The 15463-nt window shown below is 43.0% G+C and overlaps 3 protein-coding genes across 4 annotated transcripts; 1 reads left to right on the top strand and 2 right to left on the bottom strand.

The window, feature by feature from the left end:
* Positions 1–222: 222 nt before the first annotated feature.
* On the bottom strand, positions 223–5912 carry tinf2 (TERF1 (TRF1)-interacting nuclear factor 2). 2 transcript variants are annotated; one of them, XM_061668950.1, is made up of 9 exons: positions 5436–5912; positions 4665–4867; positions 4078–4188; positions 3909–4004; positions 3294–3404; positions 3097–3220; positions 998–1059; positions 383–456; positions 223–306 (listed from the first exon to the last, which is right to left on the bottom strand). In XM_061668950.1, exons 1-9 carry the CDS (start codon positions 5467–5469, stop codon positions 297–299), a joined length of 825 nt encoding a protein of 274 aa, XP_061524934.1. In that variant the 5' UTR covers positions 5470–5912; the 3' UTR covers positions 223–296. The 2 variants fall into 2 exon arrangements, with proteins under 2 accessions (XP_061524934.1, XP_061524933.1); XM_061668949.1 differs by lacking the exons at positions 223–306; positions 383–456; positions 998–1059 and adding an exon at positions 1637–2345.
* Positions 5913–6383: 471 nt separating this feature from the next.
* On the top strand, positions 6384–9365 carry cideb (cell death inducing DFFA like effector b). The gene is made up of 5 exons (XM_061668953.1): positions 6384–6550; positions 7400–7514; positions 7583–7732; positions 8198–8388; positions 8474–9365. Exons 1-5 carry the CDS (start codon positions 6528–6530, stop codon positions 8604–8606), a joined length of 612 nt encoding a protein of 203 aa, XP_061524937.1. The 5' UTR covers positions 6384–6527; the 3' UTR covers positions 8607–9365.
* gmpr2 (guanosine monophosphate reductase 2) lies at positions 8911–14799 on the bottom strand. Its single transcript, XM_061668951.1, has 10 exons — positions 14707–14799; positions 14303–14397; positions 13934–14053; positions 13773–13856; positions 13009–13182; positions 12364–12445; positions 11871–11977; positions 10900–10942; positions 10657–10816; positions 8911–10219 (listed from the first exon to the last, which is right to left on the bottom strand). Exons 2-10 carry the CDS (start codon positions 14387–14389, stop codon positions 10030–10032), a joined length of 1047 nt encoding a protein of 348 aa, XP_061524935.1. The 5' UTR covers positions 14390–14397; positions 14707–14799; the 3' UTR covers positions 8911–10029.
* Positions 14800–15463: the final 664 nt, after the last annotated feature.

Genomic DNA, 15463 nt, shown 5'->3' with positions numbered 1-15463 from the left:
AAAAAAAAAAAAAAAAGGCTGTGAATACTTTCCGAATACATGATACAAACAGCACCAAAATGGGCAAATTAACACAAACTCAGCATAAAACAAGCACCACGATTTAATTTCCAATGATTACAAGAGTTACACTTCAATGATTGATCATGTGACACATAAAAAAAGTGACATCAAAATGTTGAAAGGTCAAAGTCATGTTCACCGTCTGCCGAGAAGTGGTTTTGTGGGGTTCCCCAGCTTCCAGAATTCCCGCAGAGTGGGGAAATAAGTGCCGTGTTTTGTTTTGCAGTAGCGCTTCATAAACAGCTGAGGGAGACGACAACGGGGGGGGGGGGGTTAACGTGGGAGGCGCGACGGGCGGCGCCACACGTTTTGGGCTTACCCTCTCTTTGAACTTCTTGGTCGCTTCGTCCTCGGAATCGGCAACGTAGTCGTCGCCGGCGAGGCCCGGCGCGTCTAAAGACAAAACCCAATCACAAATGTCGGAAAGCAAAGTTGCATCTGTTGCATTCATCGCTTTTCATAGAATGAGTGACTATTTTGATGGTAGATGGAATGATGTCATTTGCCTTCTTATAATTTTAGGCAGCTGTAAAACACTTTGAATTACCTTGTGTACATATTGCATATTTGTTTTTATTTCTTTCATACAATAGTTATTAATTGTAAATATTTTTTTAAAAATGTAAACCATTTACATTAACTTTTTAAAATGTATTAAATTGGTTAATGTATTGTAAATAAAAATGTAAACTAAACCTTTACATTTGTGAATATTTAAACATTGTAAAAAACTGGTAAAACTACAATTTTACCTAACATTTAACATTTTAATAATTGGTTATTTCATTGTAAATTCCAATCAAATTTGACAAACAATAATGATTATTTCATTATTACAATAAGCGATTTTAGATGTTACTTTTTTTTTCTTTTAAACTGATCTATAAATGATAGATTCTGTCCCATTTTAAAAAACAAATGTAGCACTTTCTACCTGCGTCGCTCCGTCGCAGAGATGATGACAGGGCGCCTCCGCTTTCTCCTGTGTGATTATTCCTGTTAAGCAGTGGCACAAACAAAAACATACATTGGTTAATACTGGAGATGTCATTTATTGTTTTTTTTTTTTTTTTTAATTTATTCATAAAAAAGTAGACATATTTATACACAAAAAATACATACATATAACTGTACATAATAGCTATTACCCCTCCTGTTAAGTCTGATTTTCAGGCAAGTGTCTGAAATAAAATCTCATTGACGTATCCTTGTGATCTTTATTTATACTTGGTTACACTTTTTCCATCCAAAACACATTAAAATGAGTCAGTTTGACCAGTGACATAACAAGGAGTTAAATATGAATGCAAGGGAACAAAGCTGAAGGAAATTTTTTTTATTATTGTATATTAATCATTTAATTCATGAATATACCACAAACTATGATCAAAACCACTATTTAAAATAAAAATATAGATATCAATTGAAACTCATCTTACATCACACACCCCCCCCCCCCCCAAAAAAAATGCCTTATAGGTGAGTCGATAGATTTATTTATATTAAAAAAAAAAAAAAACATGCAGCCCAAGTGCGCATGCATGTACATGCACACACGGCAAACACGCTCCGGAACAACCTCGGCCGAGCTTAGCTCCTCCTCGGCATACAAATACAAAGCTCGTCTCTCAGTTGAGATGTATCACTTCAACCGGACCAGCTGTACTACTTTCCTATTTAAGCAGGCGGCGGCAATTCAGAAAAAACCCAAAAGACGAACAACGGGTTAAAAAGAAACGTGAAGAGGTGAATCTGTGAACCGCGAGTGGGGACTTGACTTTTTTAAATTTATATATACACATCATTACTGGTTTCTTACTCTTTATTGTCTAAGCTGCGGACTTCCATGCGGAGAGCCGTTTGAGGCCGGCAGCGCCCGGGCCCGTTGGACGTCGTTCCCGCTCTAAGGAGCTCGGAGCGGGGCAGTTTTCGGATGACGACTCTGGCTCGGCGGCGCAGACAGGCGGCCGTAAGGGGGCAAGGATTCTTGGAGGTCGGCGTTTCCTCCTCGACGCCGTCTGCTTGCTTGCGCTTTGCGTGGCGGCTCCTCGTCGCCGACAACCTTGTCATCCGGCCACCATCTTGTTCGGCCTTTTTCACTGCCGGCGTGTCGTCGGTTATTGGCCCGATCGCGACGGCGGGCGTTTTTTCTTGTCTCCGCGCGGGTTGATCCCCGGAAGAGGACGCGGCAGGGTCTTGTTGCGGATTTGAGGATGCTTTTCCGGAGAGGGGTAAAGAGAGGGACGCCAAGATGGAGTCTCCCATGTTTGGAGGGAGGGATGCTGTGGGGGGGGGAGCAACACCCGGAAAGTTTTCACAGCACAGCACTTGTTCCACATTTTGTTATGTTTCAGCCTTAGTGTAAAGGGAACAAATTCAAAACTCTACCCACAACATTCCATGACGACGACATGAAAACCCTTTTTTGCACAAATTGGATTAAAAATAAACAGTCTTTGGCGGCACGGTGGACGACTGGTTAAAGCGTCAGCCTCACAGTTCTGAGGACCCGGGTTCAATCCCCGGCCCCGCCTGTGTGGAGTTTGCATGTTCTCCCCGTGCCTGCGTGGGTTTTCTCCGGACACTCTGGTTTCCTCCCACATCCCAAAAACATGCATGAATTGGAGACTCTAAATTGCCCGTAGGTGTGAATGTGAGTGCAAATGGTTGTTTGTATGTGCCCTGCAATTGGCTGGCAACCAGTTCAGGGTGTACCCCGCCTCCTGCCCGATGATAGCTGGGAAATGAAAGCAGTCTTTTTGAATATGATGCCATAAGTTTTGAACAGCTATGTTCCATGCCATAAGTTTTGAACAGCTAACAGCTATGTTTGGGCTGCTCAATCTTTCTAGCTGGGCCACTTCAAAGACATGCCTCCAGACCAAAAAAAAAAAGAAAAAAGAATTGAATCCATTCTTGAAATAAGGCTGTAACAAACTGTGGAAAAAGTGAGGCAGTGTGAAAAATTGTCATGCACTGTAGTCTACTCAAGGCAAAGTCGGGCAGAAGGCGGCGGACGCCATCTCCGTTTACCTGCGGGTTCGAGATGCCCGAGACAGGTTTGATGGTCGAGCAAAATCTTCAGGAGCTGGGGCTGGGTGGCCGCTCGGGCGCACTCTTCCAAAACGGCGGGGGTTTCGCTCAGCCAGGACACCGTCTACACGCCGGACCAGAGACGTTGTTCAATACCGTCGGCCGTGACGGCTGCTTTTTACAGTTGATCCCCCTACCTGAGAAAGGCTGGGCACTGGGAGCAGTTGATCCAAACGAATGAGAAACTCCCACAGCAGCTTCTCCAACGCCTGGTCGAACAAAGGACCGTAGTCGTGAGGGAACTCCTCCTGTCCGGAACAAATACAGTAAAAGCTTGTTTAATACGCAGGGCACCCCATTCGCAGGGGAAAGGGAGCGGGCCTTAACGCGAATAGCTAAAATCCGCGCGTAATTGATGGCCATTAAAATTGGCACACAACATTTTTTTAAATAAAACTTTTCCATTAAAAAAAAAAAAAAAAAAAAAAGAACAAATAAAAAAATATATAAGCCAATAAGTGCCACCCCACCACCCCATTTGCTGAATGGGACAAATCGTCAAACGCACAAATACAAAACGAAAACACTTGCAAGGAGCATGGAGAAACGCTTGCACTGCACTGCGCGATAAATAGCCAACCGGAGCTACACTTTATAAAAGCATTTTATTTCTTCTATTAAGTTGTTACATTTGTATTTTACAATGCAGTTCCATTTTCTTCATTAAAAGCACAGTGGTGTTTTTTTGGGAGGTTAGTGTAAAGTAAAATGAAGATCCGTTGCTTATGTGCAATTGGCCGACAGCGACTCGCCTGGAAGAACTCCTCTTTGGCGGCCGGGTCGGTGAGCAGCTCGTGCACCAACGTGTGGAAATTCGCCACTGATTTTTCCACCTTGACGTCCATCTTCTGCAGGGACCAAACAAAAATAAAAAATGGTTGAGGGCAGATCCCATACGAGAGATCGAATGCGGGCGCCTACCACAGTTGGAGCCGAAGACGTCGACGGGGTGGAAGCAGCGTAGATCCTTCTCAGGTGCGTCTTGATGACCCTCGCATCAGGTTGGGGGGTGCGCAGAAGCTCCAAGATGAGCTGAAAAGGAGAAAGAGTTGGCGGTCAGGATCTGACACCGTGGACGGGTGAGCCGCACGCCTCCTTGACTTACATGTTCGCCATAGTACTGGTGTACAGGCGCAACGATTCATCGACAACAAATCGATCATCATATGAATTGACCACTATTTTGATTATCAATTCATCGTTTCGAGACCTTGTCCAACAGATTAATCATTTATTAAAATAATTGTTAGTGAGCGTGAGACCCAATTCTTTTTAGTCGTACAGAAGAGCACGTTACCACACAGAAAACATTAGGTAAGGGACACCGCTTTCTTAAAATGAAGACAAACTATTGACTTCGCTAAAAGGAAGACAAACAATTGACGACGCACTTTCCAAAATGTTGGACTTTCGTAAAGATGACTTTTCTCCCTTTATTTTTGTCTGCATGTCTTTTATGCAGCTAAAGACAAACTATTGGCGTCGGACGCTCTTAAAAAGATACCCACCCGGGATCTAAGCCCCAATGTGAGCTTGACCTGGTGCCTCAAGGTGAGCAAGCCCGACACCATCTCGCACGTGGACGACACAAACTCCTCCAGGACGCCGTACTGCGCCACGTCCCGCTGCTTCATCACCTTCCAGAAGGCGGCGGACAGCAAGCGCACGGGCGGAGCCAGCCGCTGCAAGGCGGCGAAGGGGAGACTGACATCTGGGCGGGAGGGGCAACAAAAGGGCAATGAAAACCCAAAAGACTTGGGTCAGCGGAGTCAGGCACGTCCAAGCGTTTTCTACTGAGGGCCACATACAGAAGAAGACTTGCTCAAGCCAAAGGCTTTCATCTCCAAACTTTCTTGTAGAATTTGATTTGTACACAATTTCCTTAAAAGTAACAAGTATTTACACATTACAATACCTTGGCGACTTCTCTTTCATAGACTTTGCATGAAAAGGAGGCAACTGGGCCTGATCATTTTTGCACATTTTTCCTCTTTGTTTGATTGTTAAGTTTTGTTTTTTTTGTACTTTACGAGAAACACAATGTTATATTGTAATTGTCTACCTATGTTTTAATATTCATATAGGTTAATAAGAATTTCAATAGATTTTTGGGTGGGAAAAAAAGGTCGATATAGTAAAACATTTTTTACTGTTTTTTTAAGAGAATGAAATGACGCCAGCTCCTACACACAACATAAGGAAAAGAAACCGAATCCCATAGTCATTAAAAGTGGAGCCCAGTGAGTAATTAATCAATTCATAAAAGTCAGGCCACTCACCAGCAAACATGTTGTTTGGTTTTCTCGTCGCCATTCTACAAGTCAAAGAAAACGTTGACGGCTAGCTTAGCAAGTGGCCAGGCCGCCTCTTGATTTAACCAAAAGCCAAAACTAAACGGCGCCTACTTGGGAAATTTCCCCAAGATGGAACTGATATTTGGCGAAACCTGCAGATGTTTATTTACCGCCTACGCCGCAATTCGAGCAATAGTTGCAACGAAAAGTTCAGCTTCAACTTTTCGCCATCCCGCCTTCAGTTAAGCGATTAAGCGTTAAATGTTATTCTACCGCACATACCGCACGAGCGGTGCTTAAAAAAACTCCCTTCGTCGGACGAGCCCCGCTCACTCAGGTAACGCAGTTTACAAACGAGTGCACCCCAAAACCTATCCGGATATGACGGACATTTGCGCATTTCCCACTTACTATTTTTTTTAACAGACTTGATTGACTACAACACAATATACAATATCCCAAAAGTACATGCCTATTTTTTTTTTTTTTTTTTTTTGCTGCGGGTTCGAATTTTGATTTGAAACAATTATTTACATCAGTCCAAAAAAATGTAAGCGTAAATACATTCCCAAAACAAACGGGTTACTGTTCCTGTGCATTAGCACAAAAAGTCAATGTTAATCTTATATTTTCGCAGCTTGGTCTTTACAGGGTTTGAAAGACATTTGGAAAGTGATTTCTCTCACTTTGCTTTGAAGTCAATATTTTCTCGGAAAAAGCCACGGCAGATTCAGAATCTGGTAGATCTAATGACATTTTAAAATAAAAATAAAAAAACAAGACGACATTGAAAAAGTTTTCTCTTTTTTTAAATGCAAGGAGTAAAAGTAAAAACTTGTCAGCCCCCCCCCACACACACACTAAGTATGGATAAGTGTTTGCACTGATGATTTAAAATAATAGCGCTTTTCTGCGAGAGTCTGTTGACATCTTTCCACATACGTAAACAATCTGGATGAACTTTGGCTTGGTGTTCCTGTTCCGGGATGGTCACCACTTTTGGAGCAAAGTCCAGGCTGTCCTACTCAAAGGCAAGCAGACAACTTTGTTACTGTGACAACAACACATTGGAGCAGAATGGACACATCGTCGGCGATTAAGTAAGTTTTGCTTATAGGTTGTAAAAGTCTGGCCATTTTCAAAGTTGGAAACTTTCCACGGGAATGAACGGGATTTTGAAAAAAACATAATTTTGGGGCAATAACGCAGCACTTTACAAAATTAAAAATATATTTGAGCATAGTCCTAACTAAAACAATCAGATTTAATTCAAATGAAGTCTCGTATCTTGATTTAAGAGTGTTTTTTCAAGTTATAAGCGTCGTTCGGTTGATTTTGTTTTTCATTATTATTAAAAAAAAAATACAACATCCAGCCACATTCAGTTCACCTGTTTGAAGATTAAGTTAGCAAAAAGTCAAGTGACAAAAAAAATTAGCAATTAGGGATGATTTTATACAGTACAATACTGCGCAGTGCTACTTATTAAAAAAACAAAAATCATGTTAGGCCCTAATTTCTTCAATTGCTTTTTCATTTTAATGACTGGTAACACTAAAGCTCTATTGCCTGAAGAATACAATCAACAAAACAAAAATGCAGCAGATTACATGCTACATTTTGTCCGATTTGACATTTTGAATTGTATTCCAAGTGATTTTGGTCATTATCAAGAAAACCATGGAAAATGGCTTGGGCGGCATTATGGTTGTCATCAATACATTTGTCCAAACAAATGTACATTTAGTTGTACCAAGCATTAAAAACCCATCGAAACTGGAACAAGCGTGGTGTAATATTTTTTTTTTTGTGCTTAAATGTGACACCCTTCCATTAAAGTAGCCTCAATTTTCTAAGGAAGGTTTCCCATTTGGAATACTTCATGTTCACCCCTTTGTAATCGTAGCTGTGATTGTGCCTCCAAAGTAGTCATTTTTAGCCTTCCTTAGGTCGGTCATCAAGCGGGTGTGGTCCGCGCCCCAGCGTCCGTTCAGGGTGCGCAGTCACAACAGGGAGGCCAAGAAGGGCATCACGGCCGGGACTCTGGAGGAACTGAAAGAGAGGGTACATTTTCCCGCTAGTTTTACAGTGTCAATGTTTTGTTTTCGGTTTTTTTGTTTTTTTTGTTCCAGGTCTGCCGGGCGTTGTCACTGGCATCGCTGGCGTCCCTGGTCTGCGAGGAGGACGGGACTGAGGTGGACTCTGACGACTTTCTGGCGACTCTGCCCGACAACGTTGGGATCGTGGCCTTGGAGCCCGGACAGACGTGGCGACCCCCGTCGGTACCGGAATTTTGCAACGAGTGGATTTTTTCGATTCAATCATTTTGGCGCGCAGCTTCTGTAGTTTTATTTATATTACATTTGAATACATGAATATGAATATATATTACATTGTCACCCGGTGGGCCAGGCGGGCACACCCGAGGAGCAGCCCAATGAATTGACTTGAAGCATGAAATCACGACGTACAAACTGTTTTAAATTTTTACATTTCAATTTAATTATGTTATTACGCTATGTTTTTGTGAACCTCACTGTTCTTATTGGGAAATCGCATTTTGAGACACCACATACAGTAAACCTGCACTACTTTTTTTTCATTGAACCACAAACAACATGGCGCGATTGTCAAGGAAAAACTGGATTGCCCTGCCCTCTGTAGCTATATTCTGCTAATAACAACCATGTAGCTTTTCACCTCTAGTGTCGCTTCCTGACTAACTAGAGAATCCCCTTTCACCTCAGGGCGCGGACGTGGCCAGATGTCAAGACAAGATCAAGTCCAAGGCGGGAAAAGACATCGCCAGCGTCACCTTGGACCTTTACAAAATCAGCCCAAAGGATTTGTTCGGCTCTCTGAGCGTGAAGGCCACTTTTCAAGGCCTGTACTCGGTGAGCGCCGACTTCCAGTGTCTGGGGCCCAAGAAAGTCCTCAGGTAGGCCGAATCTGCTCTTTTTCCCGGCACGGGGTCACTATGATACCAAAGCGGGACCTTTTTTCTCCCCCCCCCCCCACCCCAGAGAAGCCCTCCGCATCGCCTCCGCCCTCCTCAACGCCGCCGGTCACCTGCTCATCACCTCCGCCTCCGTCATCCGTCGCATCATTGAGGGCCCCGAGCTCTGGCAGACGCCACAGAGGGCTTATCTAAATTGAATGAATGTTATCGTATCAAAAAAAATAATTTAGTTTGGGGTGGCACTGTTTTGAAGTTGATTTCGTACGTACGTCTCATGCAAAATTCTTATTGCAGGTCAGTTGGGCTTTTGTGCTGTGCTTTGTGTCATACCTTTGTAACTTTGTATCATCACGAATCATCCATCCATTTTCTATAGTACTTGTCCTCATTTGGGTCAATTTCCTCCTCAAATGACCAACAAGCTGGGGCATACAATTTAGTCTTCAATGAACCTGTCACGTTTGTTTCCAAGCGGTCTCCAGCAAAGACATTGGCACGTGCGCAAGTGGAACAGCTGTATTGTAATGTACATGAATGAAACAGACACTCGTGTGACCTGACATAAACCCGTACAAGGAACACTTACTGTCAAGGCAACAATGAATAATAACATGACCCGAAAGTGTACATCACTTAAAAAAAATAAATTAAAAATTACATTTAACTTTGGGATTGGTCGCAGTTAAAACAAATAAAATAACATTATTATCGAATTATAAACATCCTTAATTTTGTACCCTTAGAACCTTGAAGAACGATTTTGTTGCATACAACATTGAAGCTTTCGGATGCAATGATTCGCAACTACTGTGCTGCCGTATATGATCCAGTTTCATGTAATTGGTCCACTAATTACGATTTATTTACCAAAAATAACGTATCTTTGTTCATCTATCTGCGCCACCAACAATTAAACGCTCTGCCACTAGATGGCAGAGGGTCCAATTGTCGCTTTGTGGTCAACTAAAAAGTCCCCGACGACACGCTTAGTAAGTCAATTTCGGAGTAAATTGAGATGAGTATACAGCGAATCCCACGCCGCATCGTCGCTGGTTTCGTGCTCAAGATAAAGCAATAAAAATATTACTTTGGCGCCATCTTGGAGCCAAGTTATAATGTTTAAGTGCGTTGAGGTGGTTCATGCAGACGAAAATAGTGCTTTGCTGCCATCTTGTTGCAACTTGGTGTCAATGACTAATGTTGAAGTGACTTGAAGAGATTCATTTCGACAATAGTAGTCCTGTCCCCAGTGATTTTTGCCATCTTGTGGCATGGATTAGAAATGGTTCGGTGGGGATGTCAATTACTTTCAGATTTTCAGTGTCTGCTGCTCTATCCCCTGTGAAGAGCAGGGGTTCACTGTGTATCATTTTTGTGACTTTTTGCAGGGGCTTGGTGCCATGAGATTTAAAATATGTGCCTAGGCTCAATAAAAGTTGTGAAAGACCATTCTGATGAACGAGATGTCCAAACTGAAACCTCAAACTAAAAGGTTGGAGGGATGTAAGGAAGTGAAGCATTAGTGCGTCAGATTTGCCAGTCTAGTGGGAGTAACATAGCAGGAACGGCAGTGTGACTGTATGCGTCCATACGAGCAGTGTTGAAGACTCTGTCGGGATTTCAGCCGTCGTTGCCGAAGACGGTGTTGAGCTGCTGGGTGACCCTGATGAAGGTGGTCCTGCGGCTCAGCTCCTTCAGCTTGGCCGCCCCCACGTAGGTGCACGTGGAGCGCACCCCGCCCAAGATGTCGCGCATCGTCACCTCCACCGGACCTTTGAACGGCACTTCTACCGTCTTGCCCTCGGACGCTCTAGAGGTGGGGGACGGGGGACGCAACACGAGTGAGAAACCTCTTTGGAAGTGTCAACTGTCTCTCGTGAGCAGCGGTGAGAAGTAAACAAAGTGCAAATACTTTGTCGCTGCACTAAGTAGAATTTGAACACACACAAGCAAGTTGTACTTTCTCAGTTATCATCAGTCCAGTCATGTTGTTTCTCTCTTCTCAAAATGGAAACGACTTTTGAGAAGTTTATTTTTTCATTGTGGCAAGTGATCGAAACGGGTATTGTATATAATTGACAGTAAAAAAATAAATCATATTTTTTTACTTTTGTCAAGAAGTATATTTCAGAGTTTGTACTTTTACTGAATTAAAGGTGATTAATCAGTAGTCTTTTTCTTTTTACACACGCATCTGTAATTGTACTTAAGGTGTGAGTACTTTTGCTACCTGTGCTTGTGACTGACCTGTACTCAGCCAGGACGCCAGCGTGCTTCTTCATGGCTACTTCGGAGCTCATGCCGTAGAACAGCTTGTACTTCTTGCCGAGCTTCTCGATGGTCTCGCCGCCGCTCTCGCAGTGGCCGGCCAGCATTCCGCCCAGCATCACGAAGTCCGCTCCGGCACCTAAAACACGTCACATTGGTTTAAAAAAAAAAAAAAAAAGAATAATAAGCTTTTCATTGCATCTCATCCATTTTCGAACTCACCGAAAGCCTTTGAGACATCTCCGGGGCATGTGCATCCCCCGTCCTGTGGGAGAGACGCATTCTGGTGTATCATTTTTTTAAAAAGTCCATACCTTACATATGGGGACCAGCCCGCCAATAAAACAAACAATAAACTGTCTGTTCTTAACGGGACTTAAAGTTGCTGGTGGCTTTTTCAAGAAATAGTCTCTAGAGAGGTTGCAAAAGTCGCTGAGTTCCTCAACACGGACTTTTGTAAACTAGCTCCGACGATGGAGAAATATTAAATTATTTGGTTAAGTTAAAGCGTTTGAAAAAGAAATAATTGCATTTTAGGATGCACATGGTAGTTCTATTCAACGGGTGGCATCCCTGCTTAAATAAAAGCAGTTTTTTAAATTTATTTTATTATTTTTTTAAGAACAAAAGGCATAATATTACAGGGATAAAGTCCTTCACGATGTTAAAAATTAGATTTATGAGAATTTTTTTTTTCATCCTGACAAAACACGTTCTTGTAAAGATTCTTATTTTTATTTATTTCTTTATTTCCATCGTATGCTAAGCTGAGCTAAGCGTTACCTGGCGACTTACCAAATATATAAGATGCCCGTGTGTTCTTCCTGGTAATTACATGAGGTCAAAGAGCCTCCGTTTGTCTCGGATGACTCATCGCCGCCACAAAACAATTATGGCTGACAACGTCACTAAACAAACTAGCTACATAGGCTTGCCTTTAAATTTGTTGAACATTCTTGATCTTACTGATGGAGAGGACCTGGTGGAAATGTTGAAAGCCACGTCTACCATCTAGTGGTCGATGGTGCTACTACAATGTAAAGCGGATCAGGTGTAGTAGAGGAAACATGTTTATAATTTCCCACTCCCCCAATTTATTATTATGTTTTTTTTAATAATCGAGGGGCAAATCAGAGTGTGGGCGGTCCCTGCTTTAAATCTTTTTCTGGCACTCATTGACAATCAAGGCTCACCGAGATGATGTGGCCATTCAGTCCGTGGGCTGCGTCGGCGCACTCGATCACCGCGCTGAGCTGCGGGTACCCCACGCCCGTCTTCTTGCGAGTCGTACAGACGGAGCCTGCGGAAGACATCCAAGTTAGAGCACGCTCCATTTCGCCATTCAAGTCTCCCCTCGCCAATTGGCAAACGCACTAATTTTTTCCGGAAAACAGAACTAAACCGATTCATCTATTTGTGTGCTCTTTCCATAACGCCCTAAGGAAATGAAACATACATTTAGTGCCGAACTAAAGATAAAGAGTCCTTTTATCTTGCGATTTATATGAAAAAAGAGAGAGTATGTATGTATCATTCATTCAAAAACAGAATAAAATGGCTAATAGGGCAGTAGTACTTGGTACTTTGATGAGTTGCATACATAAAGGTGGTTGGTTCCTGACCCCTGCGAACAAGCAAAGGTTCACTGTAAGAAGCTTCATGCAAAATGACGTTTGCGGCGATCACCTGGTCCGATGCCCACTTTGATGATGTCCGCACCGGCCAGGATCAGCTCCTCCACCATCTCTCCCGTCACCACGTTTCCTGCCTGAGCCCGCCCAATACCCCCGCCCCACCCCCCCCCAAAAAAAGTAGCCAATCAAAAAAATTGCTGCAAATCAAGTAACACAGTGATTCCCAACCGCTGTGCAAAAATCCAACAGAGATTAAATATCTCTCAAGAATGCAAAATATGATTGTTTGTCTGCCAAGAGATTTCTTTTAGGATTATGTTATAATTTGTTATTCAGATTGGATTTCAAAGTTCCGCTTAAAAAAGGAAATCCAGTGCAGCCTGCATATTCGCAGATCGACATTCACAAATTCCCGGCAATATACTATCTATTAATACTTTGGCGCCATCTTGGTGCCAAAGAACTATGTTGAAATGAATTGGAGGGTTTCTTTTCGACAAAGTTAGCGCTTGGCCATCTTGTGGCATCCATAGGCAATTATAAATCTTTCTGAGGGAGCGTCAATAGAAATCCACAAGTCTTGTGAGTTGTGAATTCCAAATATGTGACATTTTTCTAATGTGAGATACGGGACTTGGGTTCATAAAGGTTGGGGGGGAAAAAAACGCATGATGCGACAAAGTAAACTTTTACTGACCATTATCGTGTGCGAGGGGAACTTCTGCCGAACGCCCTTGACAAAGTGCACGAAATGCTCCGAGTAGCCGTTCGCCACGTCCACGCAGATGTACCGCAGCTGCGGCACGGCTGCCAAGATGGCGGATATCTTCTCGAAGTCGGCGTCGCCGGTGCCCGTGCTGGCCGCGACGCTCTTGGGGAAAACGGTCGAGACCAAAGGCGTGCTCTAGTTAGTAACTAGAGTTGCCAATTCTGGCAAACTTCCAAGTTGGAAACTTTCCATCGGAATTAACGGGAATTTATTGGGACAAACCAAGGATTTATAACAATGAAGGTTGGTTCTTAATAAGGGATTTATATATATTGTCGGGCAAAATATATTTGAGCATAATCTTGACTAAAACAACCAGATTTCATGCAGGTTGGAAAGCATTGGAAAAACTCCACCCAATCTTCGCTCGCTCCTCACCGTGCACACCACCACCCGCAACTCTCAGTTCCAACAGTTTTGTTAACCTTTTAGTTCCAAAGGTCCGCACGACTTCTGGTTGATCTTCAATAAAAGATTTTAAACTCAATAAAGTTCTGCTGTTAAACAAATCTGTTGTAATGTCCTGCTTTTAAATTGTCTCTTGCATGGATGAGTACAATTTGGACTCTTCTTCTTCTTCTTAACGTCTTGTGACAATATACCAGTTGCATTCTGTAAATTTCCCACCCCTTTGCAACCTTATTAATAAGAAGAAAAAAAAAAAGGGAAGAAATAAATAATGCAATGACTACCTCCAGGCATTCCGGGTGCTTGGCCCCAAACTCCCGCCAGTCGTCAACAGAGTAATGCTTATGGACAGCGGTGAAGACGGTGAACTAGTGCAAGAGAACAGATGAACTAATTACGCGTCGTGGAAAAAAGATTCTGGTGGCCATGGGGACGCATAGCCTACGTTGTTCAACGCCCGGGCCATCTCAAAGGTGCCCACGGTGTCCATGTTGGCGGCAATGATGGGGATGCCGGTGTAGCTGCCCTTGGAGTTCCTGAAGGTGAAGCTCCTCAGCAGGTCCACCTGAGACGGAGACACACCGGGTCACCAATGATCTTCGACATCAATCTTTGTTTGTCTGTATGTGCCCTGTTATTGACCAGCTCTTGGTCAAAGCCAGCTGGGATGGACTCCAGCTCACACACGATCCTAAAGAGGACAAGCGCTGTAGAAAATGGATGCCTAAGCATGGGTCAGCCTTGTGTCAGGATGGGTGAATGATGGACAGCGGACAATTAAGTGGCTGCCTAGATACTAATAAACAGTACCTACCTCACTCCTTGATTTGAGGGTACTGCGCTTGGGCCGGAGGAGCACATCCTTGAAATCCAGCTTGATGTCATTCTCAATGCGAGGCATTGTGGAAACTGGAAGGACAGATCACAATAATAAGCACAGATATGGAACTACACTGTTACAACATCAAGATCCATCGGTTCCAGAGCCGCAGGCACGGTAATGACGGATTTAGAAGACTAAAGGAACATGCTTGTGGTTCTATTCAACATTTGCTGCGACTTTCAGCTTGTCCCACAAATAAGAAAAAAAGTGCACGCCAACAGGATTGTAACTCCATCTTCAAACTTAACCATCGACAATTCAAGGCACTCAATTTGAAGCTGGCACAAGTCGAAGGCACTATAAGAGAAGTTCGTCTGCTTAATTGTTCATCTTACCGGTTCACCGTATAAACTAGAAAAGGGAATAGTGTAACGTCCAAAGAGTGAGCGGCATAAGCTTCCTTTCTCGAAGTGGATGCGAATACTGAATGGCATGCCAGAAAGCCGCCTTGTAGTTTTTTAGGTCACACAAAGCGTGCACGGAGTAGCCCGTAGAACTACATATTTCAAAAATGCTTTACGGCACGTAAAAATCATGTAAATGGCGACGGGGGAAGCGGAAACAAGTTTTTATTTTTTTTTAAACTTATAAAATTTTTACCATAAAGATATACGACCACTATATATATATTCATAACCATCACTAACCTATATATTTGTTATATATGATATGTATGCATATTACCCTGGACCGATCCATCTCGACCAACAATTGCTCCCATTGTGCACACCCGTCTACAATTATGGTAACTGGCGCCGCCTTGTGGCCAAAGAAAAGAGCTTCGATTACACTTCACTCATATTTTTGTATGTCATAATTACCCATTTCTGCCCTGACCCGACTCCGGATACGCAGAACAAAATGGATGGATGGATAATTACCTATTAATATATCCGCCCCGCCCCGCCCCGCCCCCATTTCCCATGTTCATATTGGACATCGTTACAGATTCTGTTATTGTGGCAGCGGTTGTTGTTTCCGCATGTCTATTTTTTGGGTGATTTAAATTTAAGAAAATTTTTAATGTAATAACTCCTAGGGCTTTTATAGTAAGGCATTACAAAAATGGCATGGAAATGTTTATTTAAAGTA

This window comes from Phycodurus eques, chromosome 23, assembly GCF_024500275.1.
Source record: "Phycodurus eques isolate BA_2022a chromosome 23, UOR_Pequ_1.1, whole genome shotgun sequence".
NCBI classification, from domain to species: domain Eukaryota; kingdom Metazoa; phylum Chordata; class Actinopteri; order Syngnathiformes; family Syngnathidae; genus Phycodurus; species Phycodurus eques.
Note: the sequence above shows the minus strand (reverse complement) of the source record. Positions and strands in the feature narration are given on the sequence as shown.

Bases quoted from the DNA above. Each gene is read 5' to 3' on its own strand.
- gmpr2 (XM_061668951.1), bottom strand. From the start codon at position 14,389: ATGCCTCGCATTGAGAATGACATCAAGCTGGATTTCAAGGATGTGCTC. The intron at 14,054-14,302 runs GTAGGTACTGTT...TCTCCGTCTCAG, and splicing joins CCCTCAAATCAAGGAGTGAG to GTGGACCTGCTGAGGAGCTT. The intron at 13,183-13,772 runs GTAGTCATTGCA...GTTTTCCCCAAG, and splicing joins AGCACCCGGAATGCCTGGAG to AGCGTCGCGGCCAGCACGGG.
- tinf2 (XM_061668949.1), bottom strand. From the start codon at position 5,469: ATGGCGACGAGAAAACCAAACAACATGTTTGCTG. The intron at 4,868-5,435 runs GTGAGTGGCCTG...CCTCCCGCCCAG, and splicing joins ACCAAACAACATGTTTGCTG to ATGTCAGTCTCCCCTTCGCC. The intron at 3,405-3,908 runs GCGAGTCGCTGT...TGTTCCGGACAG, and splicing joins CCAAAGAGGAGTTCTTCCAG to GAGGAGTTCCCTCACGACTA.
- cideb (XM_061668953.1), top strand. From the start codon at position 6,528: ATGGACACATCGTCGGCGATTAA. The intron at 6,551-7,399 runs GTAAGTTTTGCT...AGCCTTCCTTAG, and splicing joins GACACATCGTCGGCGATTAA to GTCGGTCATCAAGCGGGTGT. The intron at 7,733-8,197 runs GTACCGGAATTT...CTTTCACCTCAG, and splicing joins AGACGTGGCGACCCCCGTCG to GGCGCGGACGTGGCCAGATG.